This window comes from Triticum aestivum, chromosome 1A (assembly GCF_018294505.1).
Source record: "Triticum aestivum cultivar Chinese Spring chromosome 1A, IWGSC CS RefSeq v2.1, whole genome shotgun sequence".
NCBI lineage: Eukaryota > Viridiplantae > Streptophyta > Magnoliopsida > Poales > Poaceae > Triticum > Triticum aestivum.
In genome coordinates, this window is record NC_057794.1 from 464107312 (window position 1) to 464120966 (window position 13655).

The 13655-nt window shown below is 49.5% G+C and overlaps 1 protein-coding gene across 1 annotated transcript; it reads right to left on the reverse strand.

Annotated features, from left to right (window-relative positions):
- Positions 1-275: 275 nt before the first annotated feature.
- LOC123056860 (probable beta-1,3-galactosyltransferase 8) lies at positions 276-2757 on the reverse strand. The gene is made up of 8 exons (XM_044480109.1): positions 2496-2757; positions 2202-2411; positions 2005-2072; positions 1474-1919; positions 1282-1369; positions 1066-1191; positions 863-972; positions 276-762 (listed from the first exon to the last, which is right to left on the reverse strand). Exons 1-8 carry the CDS (start codon positions 2499-2501, stop codon positions 611-613), a joined length of 1206 nt encoding a protein of 401 aa, XP_044336044.1. The 5' UTR covers positions 2502-2757; the 3' UTR covers positions 276-610.
- Positions 2758-13655: the final 10898 nt, after the last annotated feature.

Sequence of the window (13655 nt, forward strand, 5' to 3'; positions counted from 1 at the left end):
AACATCGATTTCCCCCGCAAAAAGAAAAGATAATTAACAGTTTGCCCGTGATTTACAGAACTAAGTTGTTAGGCACTGGCTTGGAACCTAACAATGGACATACAAATGATTAACCTTTGTTTTTACATGAACAAATGATTAACTTAGGTAAAAGCTAAGCTTTGCAACCTCCAAAGCTTAATAAAATAAAATTGCTAAAAATCCGACGTCAGATTTTTAGGCATAACAAATCGAATGCTTTTCATGACAATTTATATTGATGCAAGGATGATAAATTTAGTTGCAAGCACGGCAATATTCTGGTAAAAATGAACTTAGGAGTATTTGTCATGCTCGTCAACTAAACTTGTTATACTCTGACGTTCGCTAGATACTCCTGTCCTGATAAAAGAAGACTTTTTTTTGCAAACTAATAAAAGAAGACATGACCTTCGGTTGGATCACCAAACCACGAGATGCTCTGTTCTCAAAACGCCGCCACGTTTCTACGGTTTACCTGCCGCCGGCCGGAAACTACAGCCGGTTCCTTTCTCTGATGATAGTTTTCAAGTCTGACAAAAACACAAAGCATGTAACATAGCTTGGTCGACACTAGGGGCGGCGCGGCCGATCAGGCGGCGGCGAAGTTGGAGACGGCTCCGTCGCCCTCGCCGCAGGCGCTGTGGATGGCCCTCATCCTGTCGACGGACTTGCAGATGCCGCTGCAGGACCAGTCGAAGGACGCCGCGCACACGTTCCCGGCCTGCTTCTTCCACTCGCAGTCTGCATGCACGGAGAAGGAGAAGCAGAGCAGATCAGCTTCACAGATTATAACACTGCAGAAGAGATTGGTTTTAGACTACGGAGGTGCTGTACTACGTACCTGGCGGCGTGGCGCAGCAGAGACTCCGGTCGTCGACGTGCTCCACCTCGAGCCCGATGAGCCACGCGCCCAGCGACACGTCCTCGTTCGCGAACCGGTGCAGTATCGGCCTGCACATCCATCATCGTACGACGAAAATCATCAGCCAACAACGTCAATTTACAAGATCATTTACCCTAGGATGTACTGGAGATTGTACTTACTGGTTGATAGAGATGTAGGAGGCGAGGTCCCTGGAGATGGCGTAGATCTGCCCCGTGGCGTGGCGGAAGTACTTGTTCCCCTCGTCCCCGAACTTCCACGACTCCGGCTCGTGGTACTTGACGCCCCTGCAGCCACCAACACCCACACCCATGGCGAGAGATCAGCGAATGGCATGGCAAAACGATCAATCTATTCAGCTCGGTGCACTAGATTACTTCTGCGACAGCACCGGGCCGGACTTCATGCACCCCACGTACACCCTCGGCGTCGTCCGGTACCTGGCGAGCCTGTTCGTCAGCATCCCTGCACGCACAACCACCACACAACTAAGCTCGACGGAGCCACGGGACGTACAAACTCGTAGCAAGTCCAGTCTACTGCTGCGTGTGGTACATATACGCACGTACCTAGGTTGACGTGCACGTCGTCGTCGACCTTGACGTAGAAGGCGGCGTCCCAGGTGGCGACGGCGGCGGCGAAGTAGATCCTGGTCTTGGAGGAGAGCTCGTGGTAGCCCTCCACGTGGTCCAGCCGCATGAAGTCCCTCGTCTCCGCCTCCTCCACGTCGATGGCCCGGTCCAGCGCGCCGCCGGGCGTGGCGCTGTGCCCGATCACGAACCGCACCACCACCCCCTTCTCCTTCTCCAGCTGCCGGAGCTTGTCGCCCCGGGGCACCCAGGTGTCGCGGAGCGAGTCGCGCCGCTTCTTGCTGCTGAAGGCCGTGTTGATGCCCACCACCACGAACACCTTCGGGAGGCCCTTGGACGGCACCGCCGCGCCCAGGCCGCCGTTCCTCTTGGCGCGCTCCACCGCCAGCTCCATCTCCAGCGACGACACCGACTTGTCAAGAGACCTGCACCACCACATACATACATCCGTAAACAACATCAGTATAGTACGATTGGCACTTGACTGTCGGGAATAAGATAGGTGCTTACCGAATGGCTTGGTGGGTTCGTGTCACCTCGTTCATGACATCGTTCGGGTTGCTCTCTTCTTCCAGCTTCTGAAAACCAAAAAAAATGAACGATGAACCAAGCCGCATGCAGGATCGACAACAATGTATACGTACGTGGTGGTGTGCTTGCGTCGAGCGAACGAAAAAATGGTGTGATCGAACGGTAGTGGCACTTACACGCATGTGCTCGCAGTCGTCGTCGGAGAAGAGGGCGATCCTGGAGCCGCCGTGGCTGCCCGACGCCGGCGGCGTCAGCACCGTCATCCGGCCGCTGAGCAGCAGCCCCACGAAGAAGCTGGTGGCGCAGAGCACGAAGACGGCCTTTCCCGACATGGGCCTCGCCCGGGGGGCCTTCTTCTCCGACTGGGGCTGCCTCTCGCTCAGCGCCTGGATTAATTCAGACAAAAACACACACGCGTGAGCACTAAACTGATCAATTTCTCAGGCCAGCTTCGGCTGCGTAGCACAAACCATCATCGCTCTGCAGGCAGGCAGGCGCTCTGGCTGGATTGGAGGTGGCTCTGCTCAAAGACAGACAACTACTGAAAGGAAGAAGAGCTGCCTCTGTCTCCAGGGCTGAAGACTGAAGAGGCGCTGGAGCCGACGCCGAAAACGCCGGCTATCTATCCCACCCATGCATGAGTCCCAGCGCTGTGCCCTGCACGGGCGAAACGGTTCAGTTGGCAGGCAAGGCCCTTTGTGTGAGGGGCCTCATGCTGCCAGTGTGAGCCAGCGGGCGAGGGAGCGAGCAAAAACATGCTGCCGAGCGGGAAGCAAAGCGAGCGCTGATGCCCCGAAGAAAAGACCATTACGCGTTTTTTTTTTGGCGGTGAATGATCTGCTGGTTAACGGTGCTCTGTTTGTTATTGATGTATGCTTGGTGAGTGATTCACCTATGTTTTGATTAAGCCTCCCAGGACATCTCCAACGTCATCCATCAAACCGTCCGTAAACGTTCAGATAATGTGGTCCGGACATTTCGTGCAGGGCCAGTCCATGCATGTTGGGGGCCCTGGGGTGAAACTAAAACTTAGGGCCCTCACACATAGATGAATACTTCACTTCTTTTCGTTAGTGTAATTCTTCCCTCTCGTTAGGGTTTCACGTCCTCTCGGTGGCGTTCATCGCCGCGCGTGGAGATCTCTTTCTCTACCTCTGATCGCTGAGTCCTCTCCGTCTAACGATGGGTGTGACGATCTGGTTTCGCTCCCCCGTTCTAGGCGACGAACTAGCGGCGTCTGGTTGGTTAGGGTTTGGTCACAGCCCGGTAGAACTCATCTTCGGGCAAGGGAAACAAGAAGATGGTGACAGAAGCTTCTGGATCGGGTGATCCGAACGATCTGGCAGCGACGATGAAGGAGTTGGGTCTTTCTGAGGAAGACCTAGATGATGTGGTGGTGGATCAGCAATCTGTGTCGCCCGAAGCGACGCGCTGGATGGCGGTGGCAAGGGTGAATACAGAAAAGCAGTATAGTCAGTTTTGGTTCTATAAAAATATGCGTGCAGCCTGGAATCTTGCGCAGAGAGTCAACATCCGCCCTCTGGAGGACAATCTGTACACCCTCCAATTCGCATGCTTGGGGGACTGGGAGCGAGTAATGGGGGACGGTCCATGGGTGTTCCGAGGAGATGTTGTGGTTCTGGCACCGTATGATGGTTTCTCAAAGCCGTCTTCGATCAAGCATGATAGGTTGGAGATTTGGGCTCAGATACACGACTTCCCAGAGGGATATGTATCCCAGATCCCATCGTTGGCCTCGAAGCTAGGGGAATTCATCTATGCCGAACCAACCTCACATGACTTTGAAGGCAATTTTTATAGGGCCCAGGTCAAGATCGATGTGGGTAAGCCGCTGAAGAATGCTGTTTCACTCAAGGTGGGCGATAGAAGGATGATTTTCCGTGTGAAATATGAGCGTCTTCCGAACTGGTGTGCGGTTTGCGGGAGACTTGGCCATCTGTATAAGGAACATGGAGATGGTGTGCATCCGCCGTCGGCTTTGGTCTTCAAGAACCGTAAGGCTGACTGGTTCAGAGGCGCGGGACCAGGACCTGGTGGAGCAAGGAACGGCAGCAAGGAGAAAGCCAAAGCTAGGGGACAGCAGGCGCGGAGCGGTTCTGATGCAGATGAACAGATGGTCGATGCAGAAGGAAACAGGAAACGCACACAAGTTTCAGATGCAATAGCCAGTATACAGGGCGGATACAAGTTCAAACTGAAGGGAGGTGAGATCCTTGCCCTCCCTTCACCACAGGTCCCATTGAGCCCGCCGCCAAAGCAGGACCCTAAGCGTGCTCGGATGGAGACAACGGAGGACAAGGGGAACCAATTCCAGAGTAGTATCAAGAGATCAGGCAATGAAGCTGAAACATCATCGGCGGACTCCCGAGAGGAGTACCACCGGGTACAATGAGTATCTTAAGTTGGAACTGTCGCGGTGCGGGCAAAGCCGCGACAGTCCGAGAACTTCGCGATCTAGCAAAGAAGTTTGTCCCTACCCTGCTTTGTATTGTCGAAACTCAGCTAGATAGAGTTCAGGTAGAAAATTTAGCAAGTACTCTTGGTTTTGATAATTCGTTTGTTGTTAGTAGTCAGGGCCGGAGTGGAGGCCTCGGCATTTTCTGGAACAATCCAATAAAAGTTGAGATTTTGGGCTACTCGATGTATCATATTGACTGCTCCATAGATGAACCAGGTCACGAGAAGTGGCGCGCATCTTGTTTCTATGGGGAGGCACGCACACACTTGAGGCACCAGACATGGGACACCATGAAGGGAATAGCAAGTTTGAGTGATCTCCCATGGGTGTGCATGGGTGACTTTAACGAAGTGCTATGTCCAGATGAGCAAGAAGGCATAGGAGAACGAAGCAATGCTCAAATTCAGGGCTTTCGTGAAGCTGTTGATGTTTGCATGTTGTTGGATGTGAGCTATGAGGGCAATTTTTGGACTTTTGAGAAAAGAGTGACCGGCGGAAGCTATACAAGGGTTAGGTTGGACCGGGCTCTGGTGTCAGCTGAACTTAGTGCACATTACCCGGAGGCAAACCTGAAACACTTAACAGCAGCCGGCTCCGACCACTACCCGATCCTTTTCAGCCTGAGAGGCGAGAAGGGGCGCCCGCCGGCAAAACCTCCATTCAGATACGAGGTTATGTGGGAATCACACGACTCATGGCGTGATACTATCACCCAACAATGGAGCTAGGGGCAAGTTTCATCAACCATGGAGGGACTCAAGGAGAAGTTAAAAACAATCTCAAGCAGTTTGGGTCGATGGAACAAAGAGACTTTTGGATGCGTTCGAAAGGAGATAAAACACCCGTGCTCTGAGCTGCACCGCTTGAGAGGTGAGCCAACCAGGGTGGGGCCGTCACATGTTGAGCTGAAAATTAATGAGAGGCTTGTTGAGATATATCATCAGGAGGAGATTATGTGGAGGCAACGTTCATGTATAGAGTGGTTAGCGGCGGGAGACAAGAATACGAGGTTCTTCCACATGAGAGCTAGTATGCGGAGGAAGAAGAACATGATCAAAGCGCTAGCTAACTCCCTCAGAGCCATGATTGATGACCAAGCAGCCCTAAAAGGTATGGTGTCCGATTTCTATCAGAACCTGTACTCCTCTGAGGGCGTCACGGATATTGACCGAGTGTTACAACATGTCCCCGTCAAGGTTACAGATGTTATGAATGAACAACTCACTGCACCGTATACAAATGAAGAAGTGAAAACTGTGCTTTTCCAGATGTTTCCCACAAAGGCACCAGGGCCGGATGGATTTCCCGCTCACTTTTATCAACGACACTGGGATCTATGTGGGGAGGAGGTCACTAAGGCGGTATTGAGAATTGTTCGAGGGGAGGAGAGTGCAGCATGTGTGAATGACACGGTCTTGGTTCTCATTCCTAAGGTGATCAACCCAACTCTTCAATCCCAGTTCCGGCATATTAGCTTGTGTAATGTCATTTACAAAATGGCCTCCAAGGTCATTGCAAATAGGTTGAAAGTGGTGCTACCAGACATTATTTCTAAGAAGCAATCTGCTTTCATTCCAGGCAGACTCATAACGGATAACATCATATGTGCATATGAGTGTTTACATTTTATGAAGCAGAGCAAGGTAAAGACGAATAGCTATTGTGCATTGAAGCTGGACATGATGAAAGCATATGACAGGTTGGAGTGGTCTTATCTCCAAGCAATTAAGAACAAGCTTGGTTTCAACCAACAGTGGGTGGATATAGTGATGGGGATGATCAGCTCCGTTTCATTTTCAATTCAGTTTAATGGTGAGAGACTTGAGAATTTTTTGCCTCCTCGTGGCATCCGACAGGGAGATCCAATCTCCCCTACCTCTTCTTGATCGCAGCAGAGGGCCTTTTGTGCCTTTTAAAATCCATTTCTCGACCATCAGCACTCAGTGGGATTAAGGTGGCACCCACAGCTCCGGCTGTTAACCACCTTCTCTTCGCCGATGATAGCATGTTGTTGTTCAAGTCAAGTGTGGAGGGGGCGGTAGCTGTATCAAACCTGCTGGAGTTGTACTGCAATGCTTCCGGACAAAGGGTAAATCACGACAAATCCTCTATCTTTTTCAACAAGGGGTGCCCACAACCTCTAAGGGATAATATCAAGAACACTCTCAACGTTCAGAATGAATCCTTGAGTGACTGATATTTGGGGATGCCAACGGATGTGGGGCAGTCAAAGATGGGTACTTTCAGATATCTTCGAGACATAGTCTTGGAGAAGGTGAAAGGTTGGATGGAAAAATTGTTATCAGCCGCGGGCAAGGAGGTACTTATAAAGGCGGTGGCCCAAGCCTTGCCGGTCTACTCTATGGCTTGTTTCAGGCTTCCTTGTGGCCTATGTGAGAACATCACACCTATTATTCGCCAGTTCTGGTGGGGAAGCAAAGCTGGCAAGAGGAAACCTAGCTAGGTGGCCTGGGATATCATGACTAGACCAAAACACTTGGGCGGTCTGGGATTCCGTGATATGGAGATTTTCAACCTTGCTTTGCTCGCCAGACAAGCCTGGAGAGTACTTACTGAGCCTGCTTCTCTTAGTGCAAGAATTCTGAAAGCGGCTTACTTCCCTGAAACTACATTGCTGAATGCAGAACTTGGTGGGAGGCCGTCTCATATCTAGAGGGCGGTCTTGGATGACCGGGACATGCTAAGATTGGGGATAATCCGCAGAATTGGTAATGGGCAATCTACACGCATATGGAGCCATAACTGGTTACCAAGACAGGGCATGATGAGGCCCATTTCCTCGAGGATCCCATCACCGCCGATCATGGTGTCTGAACTTATTTCTACAGCAACTGCCACATGGAATGAAGCACTGGTTCGGTCTGTCTTTTTACCCAGCGATGCGGAGGCAGTTCTCAGTATACCGCTCTATACAAGAAATATTAGCGGTTTTTGGGCATGGAGCGGGGAGAGGAAAGTTTCTTCTCTGTTAAATCGGCATACCGACTGATCATGAATACTAAGATCGCAAGAGAGTCATGGATAGATGAGGAGGAAGGAACATCGGGGGCTGGTCTTGAAAGCAGTGCTCGGTCGGCGCTGTGGAAGGTCAAACTTCCACCAAAGATCAAAATTTTCCTTTGGCGACTAGCGAGAAGCTCCATCCCGACAGCTGACGTGCTTGCTCACAGACACATGGGGGACTCGGCCGCCTGCAAGCTGTGTGGCACCGTGGACTCATGGAGACACACGATGCTTGATTGCACAAACACCCAGTGTGTGTGGGCGCTCTCGGACGGCGACCTAGTCGATAAAATGTGCCAATATACCACCGAGGACCCACGCGAGTTGTTATTTTCCCTGAATGAAGTACTGAAGCCTGAGCAATTTATGAGGATGGCAACTACATTGTGGGCAGTCTAGAGTGCAAAGAGGAAAGCAGTTTATGAGGATTTACACCAACCCCCCTTGTCAACACACCTCTTCATACAACGATACATTGCCGACTTCCAGATACAGATCAACATTGTACCGACGAGAACTACAGGCCAGCCACAACGTCCGAAACAATGGTTGAAGCCCCCGCACAATATGTTGAAGATCAATGTGGATGCAGCACTTGCAGAGAGGCGAGGGGTTGGAACCATTGCAGCTATAGCCAGAAATGAGGAAGGTACGTTCTTGGGAGCCTCATCGTTGGGCTTCAAAGCGATTACCAACCCTGCTACCTTGGAAGCATTGGCTATGAGGGAGGCTTTGGCGCTGTCCGAGGATCTTCAACTTCAGTCTATTCACGTGGCCTCGGATTGCAAGGAGGTAATTGAAAGTATCATGCAGAAGAATGGAGCGGAGTATGCAGCGATTGCACATGAAATCATAGATTATTCCAGTAGTTTTATTTCTTGCAACTTTGTTTATGAGTCTAGGAGCTCCAATATGGAGGCTCACAATTTAGCGAAGCATGCTTTGAATTTAGGGGTGGGCCGCCGTGTGTGGTTAGGCCATCCCAGGAAACTCTCTTTCGTCCCAGTTCAACTGGTGACGACATAATAAAGCTTCGTAGATTGCCTAAAAAAACTTATTTTCGTTAGTAAGATAAACCAATCCGGACCATGTAACAATTTACATCTCAATGATCTTAGCTTCATCTAAATAATTATTTGGTTGTTCAAATGAAACAAAACCAATATCACAAATTCCCAAGAATAACCACTGGTTCTGAAACGTTAATTGCTCCCATTGGGAATTCCTTTCAAAAATGATATCGTATCAACAAATCTAACCCCATTATTTTCTTTCCTCTAGTCACAATTCACTACTGGCAAAATACTTACTGGAAGACATTCCACAACAAAAATACAAAAAGTGCAATTTTCGTTCAAGATATATATGGTCAAGGAACGAAAGCACCTTAATATGGATGGTTGGATCGGACGTAAGAAAGTAGGAATCCATGGAAACCTCAGCCTGTAATATCTAAAAAAATGTCGTCAAAATACAAGAGACATATCACCTCCAAAAGATAAGCATGTCTAAAGGTTAAAACGTAGAAAATAATGCTACGAAAAGGAAATTATAATTCCTATGTTACCATGGATCGACATTATTTAACATTGAATCGTCAAGCCGAGGAACGAGATTACTAGAAAGAACAAAGAACCCGTACCATCTCTCAACCATATGGGGATGGAGAAGAATGTAAGGGATGAAGAAGAGCTAATTTGGGACTGCAATTGTGCCATTTGTCTCCGTCAATGGTTGGCCGACCTCAAAATCAGAAAGGCATGGGCAGGCGGCACTGTTCTTGGAGACTGGGATCGGGAATTGGGGAAGAAGAGGAGACGCCCAACAACAGAGAGAGATCCCTGTCGGGATCGATTAATTCCTTCGTTTCTTAGGGTGTGGTGGGCTTTGCCTGACTTGTTGCACTTTGGGCCCTCTTATTTTCCCTCTATATTTTTCTGGGTATAAATCTAAACAAAGAGAACTATACCTGGGTCGGGGCCCCTGCTTCTAGGGGGCCCGGGGAGGGCGCCCCGTTTGCCCGCCCTATGGACCGGGCCTGATTTCGTGCCATCCAACATCATGTATCAAACGTCGGTGGACTGGTCTGTACGTGTGAGTTCGGTCTGTATGTGTCAGTTCTGTCACAGGGGGGGGGGGCAGCTACGTCAGACTTTGACAAACCCAGCCCATCCAAAACCCTTCACCCGAAGCCCTTTTCTCCCACTTTGTCCCTTTCTTCTTACTCTTTATCCGCATCCACCAAGACCGCCGCAGCCTCTACACCACTCCAGTCATCCCCCAATTCTTGATGGACCGCCACTCGTCCTCCCAGGCGCATTGTACTTCACCGTCGTTGCACCCCGGATCCTTCCGCGGCCCAGGTATCGTCTGCCCAGAGATGATGCAGTCCGTGGAAGACACCATGCCCGATAGGTGTTTGGCCAAATGCCATTGAGATTTTTTTTTACTTTCTTCTCTAATATGAAGCAAGCAAGATGGTAGCGTACTCAGTGATGGAGAATGCATTGTTGTGCGATGCATGGTTGGCCACAAGTGTGGAATTTGTAGGCATAAAGCAAAAGGGCATGATATTTTTGAAAATAGGTGCATTCTTGGTTTCATGAGCACAAGCACTACACGCCCTATAATTTGAATGTGATCCATGATCGAAGTCGTTGCTCCATCGATCATACATCAATTTAAATGTCGTCATGAATTATTGCATTGTCATTGTACAAGTGGAAAGAATCTGGCCAACGGGTGCATCAGTCATGGAGATCATGAGTTTTGCTTCTTATTAGTCTATGTGTTCATCAATTCTTTGGTTCACTTTAATGTTGCAACTTGATGTCATTGTGTAGCCCGCACACGCTACTGTAATGTACCAAAGGACTCATGACGCATTTTTTATGAAGCTCGAGGGGAGCCCATCTGGGTGAACATGTGCCAATGAAGAAATTGAAGCTCGGGGAGAGAAAGCTTGAGACGAAGGCCACTTTCGAGGAGTATGGTCGAATTTGGGATCGATGGATACTACTATCCACAGAGCGTTCATTTGGGGTGTTCATTTTGCACTGCATTGGAGACGAGTGCAGGGCGATGTAGGCCAACAAAGAAAACAGCGCATGATTTGCCAAGAACTACATTGTGGATTTGGCCTGCTAAACGAAACAAGAAAGAGTATCACTTGTCGTATCATTCGATCATAGCTGACTGAGGCTACATGGGGTTCCAAATAAAACACGAAAGAGTAAAAGAACGAATGGGTTCAGCTACGTCAGACTTTGACAAACCCAGCCCACCCAAAACCCTTCACCCGAAGCCCTTTTCTCTCACTTTGTCCCTTCCCTCTTACTCTTTATCCGCATCCACCAAGACCGCCGCAGCCTCTACACCACTCCAGTCATCCCCCAATTCTTGATGGACCGCCGCTCGTCCTCCCAGGCGCATTGTACTTCACCGTCGTTGCACCCCGGATCCTTCCGCGGCCCAAGTATCGTCTGCCCAGAGATGACGCGGTCCGTGGAAGACACCATGCCCGACAGGTGTTTGGCCAAATGCCATTGAGAGTTTTTTTACTTTCTTCTCTAATATGAAGCAAGCAAGATGGCAGCGTACTCAGTGATGGAGATAGCTACGTCAGACTTTGACAAACCCAGCCCATCCAAAACCCTTCACCCGAAGCCCTTTTCTCCCACTTTGTCCCTTCCCTCTTACTCTTTATCCGCATCCACCAAGACCGCCGCAGCCTCTACACCACTCCAGTCATCCCCCAATTCTTGATGGACCGCCACTCGTCCTCCCAGGCGCACTGTACTTCACCGTCGTTGCACCCCAGATCCTTCCGCGGGCCAGGTATCGTCTGCCCAGAGATGACGCAGTCCGTGGAAGACACCATGCCCGACAGGTGTTTGGCCAAATGCCATTGAGATTTTTTTTACTTTCTTCTCTAATATGAAGCAAGCAAGATGGCAGCGTACTCAGTGATGGAGAATGCATTGTTGTGCGACGCATGGTTGGCCACAAGTGTGGAATTTGTAGGCATAAAGCAAAAGGGCATGATATTTTTGAAAATAGGTGCATTCTTGGTTTCATGAGCACAAGCACTACACGCCCTATAATTTGAATGTGATCCATGATCGAAGTCGCTACTCCATCGATCATACATCAATTCAAATGTCGTCATGAATTATTGCATTGTCATTGTACAAGTGGAAAGAATCTGGCCAACGGGTGCATCAATCATGGAGATCATGAGTTTTGCTTCTTATTAGTCTATGTGTTGATCAATTCTTTGGTTCACTTTAATGTTGCAACTTGATGTCATTGTGTAGCCCGCACACGCTACTGTAATGTACCAAAGGACTCATGACGCATTTTTTATGAAGCTCGAGGGGAGCCCATCTGGGTGAACATGTGCCAATGAAGAAAATGAAGCTCGGGGAGAGAAAGCTTGAGACGAAGGCCACTTTCGAGGAGTATGGTCGAATTTGGGATTGATGGATACTACTGTCCGCAGAGCGTTCATTTGGGGTGTTCATTTTGCACTGCATTGGAGACGAGTGCAGGGCGATGTAGGCCAACAAAGAAAACAGCGCATGATTTGCCAAGGACTACTTTGTGGATTTGGCCTACTAAACAAAACAAGAAAGAGTATCACTTGTCGTATCATTCGATTATAGCTGACTGAGGCTACATGGGGTTCCAAACAAAACACAAAAGAGTAAAAGCACGAATGGGTTCAGCTACGTTAGACTTTGACAAACCCAGCCCACCCAAAACCCTTCACCCGAAGCCCTTTTCTCTCACTTTGTCCCTTCCCTCTTACTCTTTATCCGCATCCACCAAGACCGCCGCAGCCTCTACACCACTCCAGTCATCCCCCAATTCTTGATGGACCGCCGCTCGTCCTCCCAGGCGCATTGTACTTCACCGTCGTTGCACCCCGGATCCTTCCGCGGCCCAGGTATCGTCTGCCCAGAGATGACGCAGTCCGTGGAAGACACCATGCCCGATAGGTGTTTGGCCAAATGCCATTGAGATTTTTTTTTACTTTCTTCTCTAATATGAAGCAAGCAAGATGGCAGCGTACTCAGTGATGGAGATGGCTACGTCACACTTTGACAAACCCAGCCCATCCAAAACCCTTCACCCAAAGCCCTTTTCTCCCACTTTGTCCCTTCCCTCTTACTCTTTATCCACATCCACCAAGACCGCCGCAGCCTCTACACCACTCCAGTCATCCCCCAATTCTTGACGGACCGCCGCTCGTCCTCCCAGGCGCATTGTACTTCACCATCGTTGCACCCCGGATCCTTCCGCGGCCCAGGTATCGTCTGCCCAGAGATGACGCAGTCCGTGGAAGACACCATGCCCGACAGGTGTTTGGCCAAATGCCATTGAGATTTTTTTACTTTCTTCTCTAATATGAAGCAAGCAAGATGGCAGCATACTCAGTGATGGAGATGGCTATGTCAGACTTTGACAAACCCAGCCCATCCAAAATCCTTCACCCGAAGCCCTTTTCTCCCACTTTGTCCCTTCCCTCTTACTCTTTATCCGCATCCACCAAGACCACCGCAGCCTCTACACCACTCCAGTCATCCCCCAATTCTTGATGGACCGCCGCTCGTCCTCCCAGGCGCATTGTACTTCACCGCCGTTGCACCCCGGATCCTTCCGCGGCCCAGGTATCGTCTGCCCAGAGATGACGCAGTCCGTGGAAGACACCATGCCCGACAGGTATTTGGCCAAATGCCATTGAGATTTTTTTTACTTTCTTCTCTAATATGAAGCAAGCAAGATGGCAGCGTACTCAGTGATGGAGAATGCATTGTTGTGCGGCGCATGGTTGGCCACAAGTGTGGAATTTGTAGGCATAAAGCAAAAGGGCATGATATTTTTGAAAATAGGTGCATTCTTGGTTTCATGAGCACAAGCACTACACACCCTATAATTTGAATGTGATCCATGATCGAAGTCGCTGCTCCATCGATCATACATCAATTTAAATGTCGTCATCAATTATTGCATTGTCATTGTACAAGTGGAAAGAATCTGGCCAACGGGTGCATCAATCATGGAGATCATGAGTTTTGCTTCTTATTAGTCTATGTGTTGATCAATTCTTTGGTTCACTTTAATG